Here is an 11384-nt window from a genome sequence, read left to right as displayed (position 1 = left end):
ACATAGCTCCACCGTTGATCTCAACGCAGCAGGGCAGACGACTCCGGATTCCTCTTCTTTGGTACGAGCTCAAAGGCTCAGGCCAGCTATACCAGGATGCGTAAACTGAGTGAGGACGAGATGAAGCCCTTCCTGGGCTACAACTTCATCCATGGTGATGATTGGCTGAAGCTCGATCCTGTCCAAAGAGGGGACGATGTTTCGGTGCCTTAAGGCACCTACCTTTGTGTCTATGACATGTGGGCCCAACAAGTGGCTGGCCCACATGTCAATGACTCAAAGGCAGGTGCCTTTAAGTCACCGAAGCTGCGTCCCCAAGGAGGGGGGAAAGATTGACGTGGTTTAGTTGACAAGTTCAGCTGGTAGTGTCCTTTGTTCTCGCTTATGAGAACAAGTTCAGCCTAAAGTCTGTTCTTTTATTTCTCTTTTGAGACTTTGCATTCCAGATTGAGCGTCATTTGTTCTCCTCTTGTGGATTCATGGAGTAAAAACAGTTTAGTCATGCTATGTGTAGCTTGTTCTTGCATGGTGTTGAAATGTTTGAAGTTTGCTTGTTCTGTTAATTTCAATTGGGAAATTTGAAAAGTATTAAAGTTATGGAAAATTCTAGTGGTAGCCTGAAATCTGTCACAAAAGGAACAAGGTAAACACACCAAGTTATGAAAAATTCTTTTTTTTTGAATGCAGTACAGACGCAAGCGCTCATATACACGCGCATACACTCACCCCTATGAATGTGTGCGCACACACATCCTACCCATATGAGCACCTTCGAAGACTGAGCCGGCATATCATCTTGAAATTTAGAAGTTGCCGTAGGCACCTCGTCCTCGACGGAAACATCTCCTCTCACTTAATGTGCATCGCCGGAAATTTTGAAATAAATGCGAGCATCAAGATTGGAATTCTGTTGTCCTGAGATACCACAGTCCTTCTAACCATGCAACCATAAGTTATGATTCGTAGTTATGGAAAATTCTAGTGGTAGCCTAAATCATACTTTTTTTTTCTTTGAGAGGAGGACAGCCCCGGCCTCTGCATCGTACTAGTACATCGACTAATCGAGTTCACATGAACAGTCGGCGAGCCGCGCGCTTGCGCACGCTGACGAGAGAGATGTCATCCACGACCGGCCCGCAGAGCGTGCCGTCGACCTTCATGTGGTGGTGAAGGCTCTGGAACACCACACGCGTGAGGTTCCCGATCGCCACGAAATCGAGCATGGCGCGCCTGTACCCTCCCGTGCCCTGGGACTGGTATTGGACCTTCAGGCTCGCCGCCGCCACATAGGCCTCCACGACCATGGACTCCTTGCACCCGTTGGCCGCGTCCCCGACGTAGAACTGCAGCCTGTACGATCGCCCGGCCACGGTCGCCACCTCCTGCACCAGCGCCGTCTCCCTTCCAGCCACCAGCTCGACGGCCCGCGCGCCGTGCGGCACCCTGTACCTCGGCGCGTCCACGTACTTGACCACCTTGGTGCTCGACATGACCATCCATCCCGGCAACGGCGAGCAGTTGTCCTCGTCCATCGGCGGCACCAGAACCCCCCACGGGCAGTCCGGGAAGATGTACGGCCCATCCTCAAAGTCGCCATTCCTGAGCATATTGCCTGCAGTTTGAGTTGAATCACTCGGTCGTTAGGAACTTAGGATTCGCTACCAAGTTGAACCTTCAGATCGATGTGGGAAGCTAGCGATCTTACCTTTGGTTTTCGTGGGAGGCTGGAGGGTCTTGATGGCGATGGCGTCGATGACGGGGCCGCACGCCGGGTCCTCCTCGACGCCGGGGTTGTGGATGGCGAGCCACACGGCGCTGTGCTTGGCCCTGAAGGCCCATGAGTAGGAATCCCAGCCGCCGCTGCTGTACACGGTCTGGACGGGGAGCACGCCGGAATCCGCGGCGACGGACACGTTGAGCTTCTCGGCTTGGGCGCAGGTGCGCGCCGCGCTGAAGGTGATGGAGTAGTAGGCGCGCCGCGTGACTCTGATGTTCTGCCGGATGGACGCGTCGTTGCCCAGGCGCACGGCGCTGGCGCCCTCCGGCACCGCCACGATCATGTCGTCCTGCGTGTGCCCCGACTGGATGTACTCGACGAACCCCGAGATCTCCCAGTTGGGTATGGAGTGGCGCCCCATCACCACCGTGCCGTTCAGCTGGGACTTGGCTGGCCCGTCCTTGAAGTTGCCGTTCGGTAGTAGGCCTATGCACACAAGGTGATCGAACATATTAGCCATATCAAGCATGGAAAAGTATTCATCCATTTGCGGCTACAGAAAGCTGGGACACATTAGCCGTGCAAATGAGCTAGATCTATTGTGTTAAAAGATTAAGTTGAGTGTGATCTAAAACTGCAGTGCACATTAATTGATTCACTTGCACAAAAATGAAAATGATCAACAGTGGAAATTGAGTTTCAATAGTATACTAGTAACCCTAACAATTCGTCAATTTATATTCTTATCAAGATGATTAAATATCGACAGGTTCAGAAACCCCTCTCAGTTCCACGACCCAGAAAATAATTTCACAATCTGATCGCCCAGTTTGCAAATCTTGAGCTGTATACTCTTTTTCGTACGTGCCTTTACACTGGAAAATCAGTCAACGCCCGCAATCCCGGCGTCCACAAGATGCATAATCAAAACGACGAGAACTATCCATATACTTCCTCCGTTTTAAAATAGATGACCTAATTTTTTAAAATAGATGACCTAACTTTGTACTATGTACTAAAGTTAGTACAAAGTTGAGTCATCTATTTTAGAACAGAGGAGTACACATAGTATACACTAGTTACTTGTTCCGTCTACAAAGTTTCCAACGTAAATCAGTATTACGCTAGTTACTTCTGCTTACCTACGGCGTATTACCAACGAGTCACACCGTCAGAATTCTGACACCTCTCTCACTGAAGTCTGAATTTGAATGCGCATATTAAGGTATGAATAGGGCACCGAAACTAGCAAGAAGAACAACAAAAAGCTCTGCAACATGAAATGGCGCTGGGAAGCCCGCTCGCGGAAGGATCCCTGCTAACGTATACGGGGGGCACCAGTTTGCGAGATCTCACCGTCCGTGACGGCCGAAGCCGCCCGAGCAGCGACGCCGACGAGCACGAGCAGTGTGATGCACCGGCGCCGCATCCCCTCCGCCATGCCCATCTCTCCCCGTGCCTGGCGAAGTGGTGCTGGGCTCTCTGCTCCTACACTGTCAACAATGGGGCTTTAAAACGGGGAAGGGTCGATGGAGCAGTCATGTCAACTTGGCTATGCTGGCTGGCAATGGAAGGCGACAAGAGGAGGCCGGGTTCCAGGGCACGAGAAGGACAGCCGAGCATCCCTCGGGTCTCGCTCGCTTCCGGTTGCTCTACGCTTCAGTTTCCTCCGCACGACCGCAGGGCCCGATGCAGTGCAGCAGCCTCGGGTCCTCGGGGTTTGGGGACGACGCGTCAATGGTAAAGCCGCTCGCTATGTGGGCTGGGCCGTAACGATGACGATAGCAGGTGCATGCATGTTGGGTGGGCCCAGGCCGAGCCCAAGTGCGTACTGGGCTGCCATGTCGCCGAACGGCCTAGCCACATGGTTGCCCACTTCTTCCCTAAAAAATGGAACAAGATTTGTCAACTCGCTCTGCTGTAGAAAAAGAGGTCTACTCCCCGGCACCCGGCGCTGCAGGCGCCGCATCTATCGGCTCGGCTGCCACGATGCCGCGTCATGCGCTCGTGTAAATCTGCCACGGAACTATGCGTCTTGCACTTGCTGGTGTTCTATCATTCAAAAGTTACTTGCCTACCGCTGTGTAAAACAAGCTACAGAGGAGAGGAGGAGATGTCTATGTCTATGGATTGATGTATGCAGTCCCATTATAACACTAATGATGCTTAAAATGCTTTAAATGATGTTCCCTAATGCAAACTATAAAGTTCTTGATTCGCAAAAAAAAAAAAAATTCACCTCCACAACATGTAAAGAAATGTTAAAATGATGTTCCCTAATGCAAATTATCCACGATACATTACAGAACCCTGGTTTACAACTGCCGACCGTCCGGAATTTTAGATCCTACTCCATAACGGAAGAGGTCAAATTGTTCGTGTCACAAACCAACGGACCGTACATTGCGGCACCGCACAATCACAGAAGCAGCCGGCGAGCGTGGCTCTGCGCGCAGACGAGCGAGGCGTCGTCGACGACGGGCCCGCAGACCGTGCCGTCGGACTTCATGTTGTAGCTCGCGCTGACGAACACCACCCGCGTCCGGTCCTCCGTCGCCGTGAACTCGAGCACGCCGCGCGTGAACCCGCCCGTGCCCTGGGACTCGTACGGGACCGTCACCCTCCCGCCCGCCGCGTACGCCTCCACGGCGAGGGAGCCCGTGCACCCGTCGGCCGCGTCCCCGATCGAGAACTCCATCCTGTAAGACACCCCCGGCACGGTGCACACCTCCTGCACCAGCGCGCTCTCCGCGCCGAACACCAGCTGCACGGCCCGGGCGCCCTGCGGCACCGCGTAGTGCGCCGCGTCCACGTACCGGACGGACTTGGTCGACGACAGGATCACCCACGGGAACAGCGGGGAGTAGCTGTCCTCGTCCATGGGCGGCACCATCACCCCGCACGACGTGCTGGGGCAGATGTACGGGCCCTCCTCGAAGTCCCCGTTCTTCAGCATGTTATCTGCCGGCCGGTGTAAGTATTTAGTTAGTCATCTTCGGCGAATCCATGCAAAAATCACGTACGTAGCTATACTGAAAACGAGAGGTTATGTATGATATGATCCTAGTACGTACATTCGTTGCTTTGTGGTGGCAGGAGGGTCCTGATGGCGAAGGAGTCGACGACGGGGCCGCAGGCGGCGTCTTCATCATATCCGGGGTTGTGGACGGTGAGCGTTACGACGCTCTCCTTGGCCTCGAACGCCCAGGAGTAGGAGTCCCAGCCGCTGCTGGTGTACACCGTCTGGATGGGGAGCTCGCCGGACTGCGCCCCGACCGTCACGTTCAGCTTCTCGGCCTGGGCGCAGGTGCGCGCCGCGCTGAAGGTGATCGCGTAGTGCGTCCCCGGCGTCACGCTGAGCTGCTGCTGGACGGAGGCGTCGTTGCCGAGCCGCACGGCGTGGGCGCCCTCGGGGACCGGCAGCACCATGTCCCCCTGCTTCTGGCCCGAGCAGATGTACTCCACGCACCCGCAGGCCTCCCACCGCGGTATCGCGTAGCGGCCCGTCACCCTCGTCCCGTCCATCTGCGACCGGTCCGGCGCCTCCTCGAAGTTGCCGTTCGGCAGGAGGCCTGATGAACATGCAAAAAAACGACATAACACAGCTCCCGGCATGATTAATCAGCTCGCCATATGCCATGCACTAGAAATGAAACACATAAGTAACACAGCTTGAAAGCTCTCACCATCGGTGGTGTCCGAAGCTACGAGAGCAGCCATGCAGACGAGCAGCAACAGCGCGACGCAACGGGGACCTTGCACCATCTCTCTTGCCCTCACCATCATCTACGATGTCTTACGGCACAGCGAGTGAAGCAGTGGTGCTTTGAGAACTAGAGCAGGCTGTGATCTAAGTTTAGTGTACGCACTAGCTCAGTGGTGTGTGTTCACTTAATAGGGGAGACTTCCTGCTCACTGATTAAGGATCTCGAGGCAGGAGTTATTTCAGAGTTGACCACTGTATCACCGGCGGGATCGAGAGACAACGATAGCAGGTAGCATCTTTTGGATTCCTGGCCGCTCTGCCCGCGTTCATCTAATAATCCGTCAAATTAACCTGCCTTCGTTCACTGCAGGATGGGGCTACGAAGACAGATCTATATGTGTGATTGAAACATTACACACGGTAGAAAAACAGAACTGTTTGCCAGAAAGCGTAACGTATGCGATGGCTTATCCATCGGGCAAGATATCAGAAGGTGAGTTGTGTGCGATAAAAATCTTGCCCATGATCATACTTTATGTCTTAAGAATATTTTATCAAAAGATTTTCGCCCCGCTTTATAAATAAAGCAAATCACCGAGCGCAAAGTCAACAAGGTACCAACCGCACAACACACACACAACGCCACCGCGGCAAGGTCCAACACATAAGCCAAAACTCTACACAAGATTCAGCTGTGGGCACAACACAACAAGCCCAACACAGACATGAGGCACGCACAACACAACACGGCGGTGGCGACGAGGAAGAGAGAATCTAGTCCGCCTCTGGTGGAGGAGGGGGAAGCGGAGGAGCCATCCGGAGAACCATCGCGCGAAGCTGGGTGATGATGGAGGTGATGGCGTTTCTCTCCCTGGGGCGGCTAAGCGGCCGTCAAAGCTGCAAGTAACTAGACCATTTGAACAAAACGTCAGTAGCGGGACGAAGAGGGACATGCTGAATCACAAGCTTATTCATAATAGTCCACAGCGTCTAGGCCAGCACACCGATGGTCAGCCACCTAATGTGGCAAGAAGCGGCTGGTACTGCCTAAAGTTCGGCGAAAAGAGCGGAGAAGTTGTTGTGGTCCCAACTTCCACCCACTAATTCGCGTAAATAGCTCCAGAGGAACTGCGTGGACACACAGGTGAAGAAGATATGGTTCATATCCTCCCCAGGTCCGCAGAGCGGGCATCGCCCATCACCAGGGCCGTTGCGCTTCAGGACCTCTACACAGGACGGAAGGCGGCCACGAATCCATTGCCACAAGATTATCCTAATCTTCAAGGGAAGCCTGATCGCCTAGATGGAGGAGAGAGCTTCAAGGCCCGGCGAGGGGGCTATGGCTTGGTAGAGAGATTTAGCGGCGAATTGTCCAGATGGCTCAAGCCGCCACCTGGTGCGGTCTTCTCCTATCTCCAGATTCGACTCGTGCACAGCAATGCAGTCGAGCAGGTCCTGCCACGCATCATTTTCCATTGGACCAAATGGTCGCCCGAACACTAGGTGCCCTAAGCCAATAAGGGCCACCACTACAAAAATCCGCGGATCAACCGCGATGGAGAACATGTCAGGGAAGTGAGCCATGAAGGGGATGTCCCCAGCCCATCTTTCGAACCAGAACAGCATGGCGGTGCCAGATCCAACCGCAATCGAGGTCCCGATGCGGAGGACTGGGAGCAGTTGTATGGTGGATTGCCAAAACCGGGACCCACCGGGCCGCTGGCAGAAGGCGAGTGGCTGACCACAGAGGTATTTCTGCTGGATGATGCGGAGCCACAAGCCCCCCTCTCCGTTTGCAATCCACCACATCCACTTGGTCAGGAGAGCTATGTTCATGCGTTTGGAGGACATGATCCCGAGTCTGCCTTGATCGCGAGGCTTACAGATCTCCGACCACCGAACCATGTGGTACTTCTGCTTGTTGCCCTCGCCAGCCTAGAAGAAGCGTCCCGGACTGTGGCAATCTCATGGTGCAGCGTCTCAGGGAGGCTGTAGAACTCATGATGAATAGGAGCAAGCTGGAGAGGGACGAGTTAATGAGCATCGTCCGGGCGGCCTTAGATAGCTAGTGGCCCTGCCAAGGCTCAATGCGGTGCTGAAGCTTCCCCACCGTGGGGCGCATCTCGGGCATCGTGAGCCTCGTGTCGCTAATGGGGATCCCCAAATACGTCGTGGGGAAGCACCCAAGCTGGCAGTTGAGTCGGTTCGCGATGCTCTGGCGTTCGTCTTCGGGGTATCCCAAGACCATGACTGCACTCTTATCGAAGTTGATCCTGAGGCCAGACATCCTGCTGGAAGCAGAGCAGGAGGAACTTCAGGTTCATGATGTCGTTCGGGGAGCCTTCCACCAATATAATGGTGTCATCTGCGTACTGGAGAAGGGAGATCCCATTCTCTCCTACTAGATGCGGGACAATGGCCCTAATATGCCCCGCGGCCTTGGCCTTATCAAGGACGGCTGCCAGAGCATCAGCAACCACGTTGAAGAGGAACGGAGAGAAGGGATCGTCGTGACGGACCCCACAGAATGTGGGGAAGTAGGGGCCAATCTCGCCATTTATGTTCACTGCAGTCCGGCCCGAGGAGACCATTTGCATCATGCGGGTTACCCAGTAATCGTCGAAACCCTTTTGGAGCAGGCATTCCCAAAGGAAGGGCCAACTGACCGTGTCGTATGCCTTGTGAAAGTCTAGTTTCAGGAAAACTACCTTGAGGTGTTTGGTGTGCACCTCATGGAGTACTTCGTGAAACACTAAGACTCCATCAAGGATATACCGGCCCTGGATGAATGCCGACTGATCCGGGTGTATGATCCAGCCCGCTATTGGGGCCACCCTAATGGTGTACCCCTTCGCAAGGATGCAGAAGATGACGTTGATCACCATGATCGGGCAGAACTGTCGGATATCCGATGCTCCAGTTTTTTTGGGTATGAGGGTGATAATCCCAAAGTTCAGCCTGGTAAGGTCGATGGAACCCACATAGAACTCCTCAAAGAGGGCCATCACTTCCGGCTTAATAATCTCCCAGAAGGTCTGGAAGAACTTCACTGGGAGGCCATCCGGGCCAGGTGTTGACGATGGATTCATGCCCTTAATGGCAGCCTAGACATCCACCTTAGAGATGGGGCCGTGAGGGCCACATTGTCCGTCGGCGAAACACATCAAAAAATCATTGCCCTCAAGAATATTTTTGTGTGCCCCATCCACATCGAAAAATCTTGTCTCAACCTATAAACTTGATCATGATAACCCGGCTTACCTTCAATTTTGGCATGTATTTATCTCCATTAAGGACTAGGTAATGGAGAAGGTGTTGCTACACACCAAGAGTAGGGGTTGCCTTTATCCCCGACCATAGAAACCGTCAGTAGGGCGGCATGCTCTTTAAGCAAGGAAACTATCCTCCTCTTAGTGGCATAGGCGTCTAAAGCATTCTTTGTATGTGTTGGTCAACAAAGTCCTAAAGGAAATAATCTTCTTTTTCAGTAATGTTAATGAGTCAGTTTGTGATGCTTGTCAAAAAGCGAAGAGCCATCAACTCCCTTTCAGCTAGTACTTCGAATGCTCATCTAGAGCTCGTTTTTTGAGATATATAGGATCCTGCCACACCTTCAATGGGCAGAAACCAATATATTATGTAAGCTTTATAGATGACTTCACTAAGCTTACATGGAGGCAGAAACCAATATATTATGTAAGCTTTATAGATGACTTCACTAAGCTTACATGGATATATTTTCTCGAAATATATCTGATCTGTTATAGGAGTTTCATGATTTTTAGCATCATGTAGAGTGATTATTTGATAAAAAGGTCCTTGATATGCAAACCGACTAGGGAGGTGAATACCTTAAGTTAAATTGCTTTTAATCACATTGGTATTTCTCACCATGTGTCATGCTAATATGCCCATCAACAAAGTGGGTCAGCTGAGCGCAAACATTATCATATAGTTGAAGTTGGTTTAGCACTTCTTGCCCATGCATCTATGCCACTTAAATTCTAGATGAAGCCTTTCTCACTGTTGTTTATCTTAATAACAAACTCTCTAGCAAAGCCATCGTGTTTCAAACACTCATGAAGCATCTATTACATGCTAAACCAAACTATCCTTTTTATGAATTTTTGGATGTGCACTGTGGCCAAATCTTCTCCCTCACAATCAACATAAATTCAATTATGCCCAAAGCAGTGTGTTTACAGGCTATGGTGGCCTTCATAAGGGGTGCAAATATCTTGATGTCGCCATCGGTCGAGTCTATATATCTCAAGATGTCGTTTTAATGAGGTCATATTTCCCTTTTCTATCATGCATCCTAATGTTGGCGCACAACTTCCAGCCGAGATCCTACCACCTATCCGCCTTAATCCTTTCACTCCTTTGAATCATGGGGAACATGCGCATGATGCATGTAACTATTTATAACACTAATGTTGATGAAATTTCAACAAACACTATACACGTTGGTTATTTTATGTAGGAACAATCTGCCACAGAAGATCACAACACGGAGGGTGAAGCTGATTCAGCCACACGCACGAGATCCCCTACTGATCCTGCCAGGGCATCTATCCTAGGATTTGCGCTAGTTAGCCAGACCCGCTAGCAAACCGCGTCCCAGGCCGCATGGTCTGCGCGCAGACAGGGGAGGGGGGTTCCTTGGATGCATCGCGCCCACCCGCGCTGTCTTCTTCTCGTTCCACGTCGCTGCTGTCAAGCTCTGCATTGCCGGATGACGGACTCCTCTAGCACACCAATGACACCGACGCGTCAAGTGGCACTTGTTGGGGAATGTAGTAATTTCAAAAAATTCCTACGCACACGCAAGATCATGGTGATGCATAGCAACGAGAGGGAAGAGTGTCGTCCACGTACCCTCGTAGACCGTAAGTGGAATCATTATGACAACGCGGTTGATGTAGTCGTACGTCTTCACGATCGACCGATCCTAGTACCGAACATACGGCACCTCCGCGATCTGCACTAGTTCAGCTTGGTGATGTCCCACGAACTCACGATCCAATAGAGCTTCAAGGGAGAGTTCCGTCAGCACGACAGCGTGATGACAGTGTTGATGAAGCTACTGACACAGGGCTTCGCCTAAGCACCACTACGATATGACCGTGGTGGATTATGGTGGAGGGGGGCACTGCACACGGCTAAAAGATCAATGGTCAACTTGTGTGTCTTCGGGGTGCCCCCTTGGCCACATATATAAAGGAGAGGAGGAGGGGGAGGGCCGGCCCTCTATGGCGCGCCCTGGAGGAGTCCTACTCCCACCGGGAGTAGGATCCCCCTCCCTTCCCTAGTTGGACTAGGAGAGAAGGAAGGGGGAGAGAGGGAGGAAGGAAAGGGGGGCGTCGCCGCCTCCTAGTCCAATTCGGACCAGAGGGAGAGGAGGCGCGCGGCCTGCCTTGGCACTACAAAAAAAGACACATCCGTGACATTTGGGGCCAAACGAATTTTTTTCTGTCATACTTATGACACTTCTATGAAAATAATTGTGACAAAACCCAATATCATCATAGATGTGGTGGGGGCCTACTTCTATGACAAAAAACCATGATAGGAAATGGGCTTTTCGTCCTGGGCGGGCCGGAGACGCAACTGCATGACATTCTTTGGACCGTCCATGACGGAAAAAATCATGGTAGAAGCAAGACCGAGGAAAATATCGGGGTGTTCCCTGTCACGGTGGGTGGTTGGGGCCGAGCGATGCATGGAGGTTTGCGCGTTTCTCTCATACACGCACGCGCGTGGGTGCGAGGCGTTGGGCTCTAACTGAACCCAAGCGAGGCGTTCGCCTACTGAACCCGAGCGATTGCACTGCAGGCTACGCGTTACTGAACCCGAGCGATCGAGCGATGGCTCTTAACTGAACCCGATCGACCGATTCCTTCGCTACTACTCCTAACTGAAGCTGATCGATGCTACCTCTGGATGAACAGTGAGCGGTGC

At 52.3% G+C, this 11384-nt stretch overlaps 2 protein-coding genes across 2 annotated transcripts; both read right to left on the bottom strand.

The window, feature by feature from the left end:
• Window positions 1–657: 657 nt before the first annotated feature.
• LOC119359655 lies at window positions 658–3238 on the bottom strand. Its single transcript, XM_037625772.1, has 3 exons — window positions 3074–3238; window positions 1706–2203; window positions 658–1612 (listed from the first exon to the last, which is right to left on the bottom strand). The coding sequence occupies exons 1-3, from the start codon at window positions 3162–3164 to the stop codon at window positions 1068–1070; spliced, it is 1134 nt and encodes a 377-aa protein (XP_037481669.1). The 5' UTR covers window positions 3165–3238; the 3' UTR covers window positions 658–1067.
• Window positions 3239–3976: 738 nt separating this feature from the next.
• LOC119359654 lies at window positions 3977–5566 on the bottom strand. The gene is made up of 3 exons (XM_037625771.1): window positions 5404–5566; window positions 4792–5289; window positions 3977–4678 (listed from the first exon to the last, which is right to left on the bottom strand). Exons 1-3 carry the CDS (start codon window positions 5501–5503, stop codon window positions 4137–4139), a joined length of 1140 nt encoding a protein of 379 aa, XP_037481668.1. The 5' UTR covers window positions 5504–5566; the 3' UTR covers window positions 3977–4136.
• Between the last annotated feature and the right edge of the window lie 5818 nt (window positions 5567–11384).

Source organism: Triticum dicoccoides, chromosome 2A (assembly GCF_002162155.2).
Source record: "Triticum dicoccoides isolate Atlit2015 ecotype Zavitan chromosome 2A, WEW_v2.0, whole genome shotgun sequence".
Taxonomy (NCBI): Eukaryota; Viridiplantae; Streptophyta; class Magnoliopsida; order Poales; family Poaceae; genus Triticum; species Triticum dicoccoides.
This window is presented reverse-complemented; position numbering and strand designations above follow the sequence as displayed.

Bases quoted from the DNA above. Each gene is read 5' to 3' on its own strand.
- LOC119359655 (XM_037625772.1), bottom strand. From the start codon at position 3,164: ATGGGCATGGCGGAGGGGATGCGGCGCCGGTGCATCACACTGCTCGTG. The intron at 2,204-3,073 runs GTGAGATCTCGC...TTGTGTGCATAG, and splicing joins GGCTTCGGCCGTCACGGACG to GCCTACTACCGAACGGCAAC. The intron at 1,613-1,705 runs GTAAGATCGCTA...CTCAAACTGCAG, and splicing joins GCCTCCCACGAAAACCAAAG to GCAATATGCTCAGGAATGGC.
- LOC119359654 (XM_037625771.1), bottom strand. From the start codon at position 5,503: ATGATGGTGAGGGCAAGAGAGATGGTGCAAGGTCCCCGTTGCGTCGCG. The intron at 5,290-5,403 runs GTGAGAGCTTTC...CATGTTCATCAG, and splicing joins AGCTTCGGACACCACCGATG to GCCTCCTGCCGAACGGCAAC. The intron at 4,679-4,791 runs GTACGTACTAGG...ACCGGCCGGCAG, and splicing joins GCCACCACAAAGCAACGAAT to ATAACATGCTGAAGAACGGG.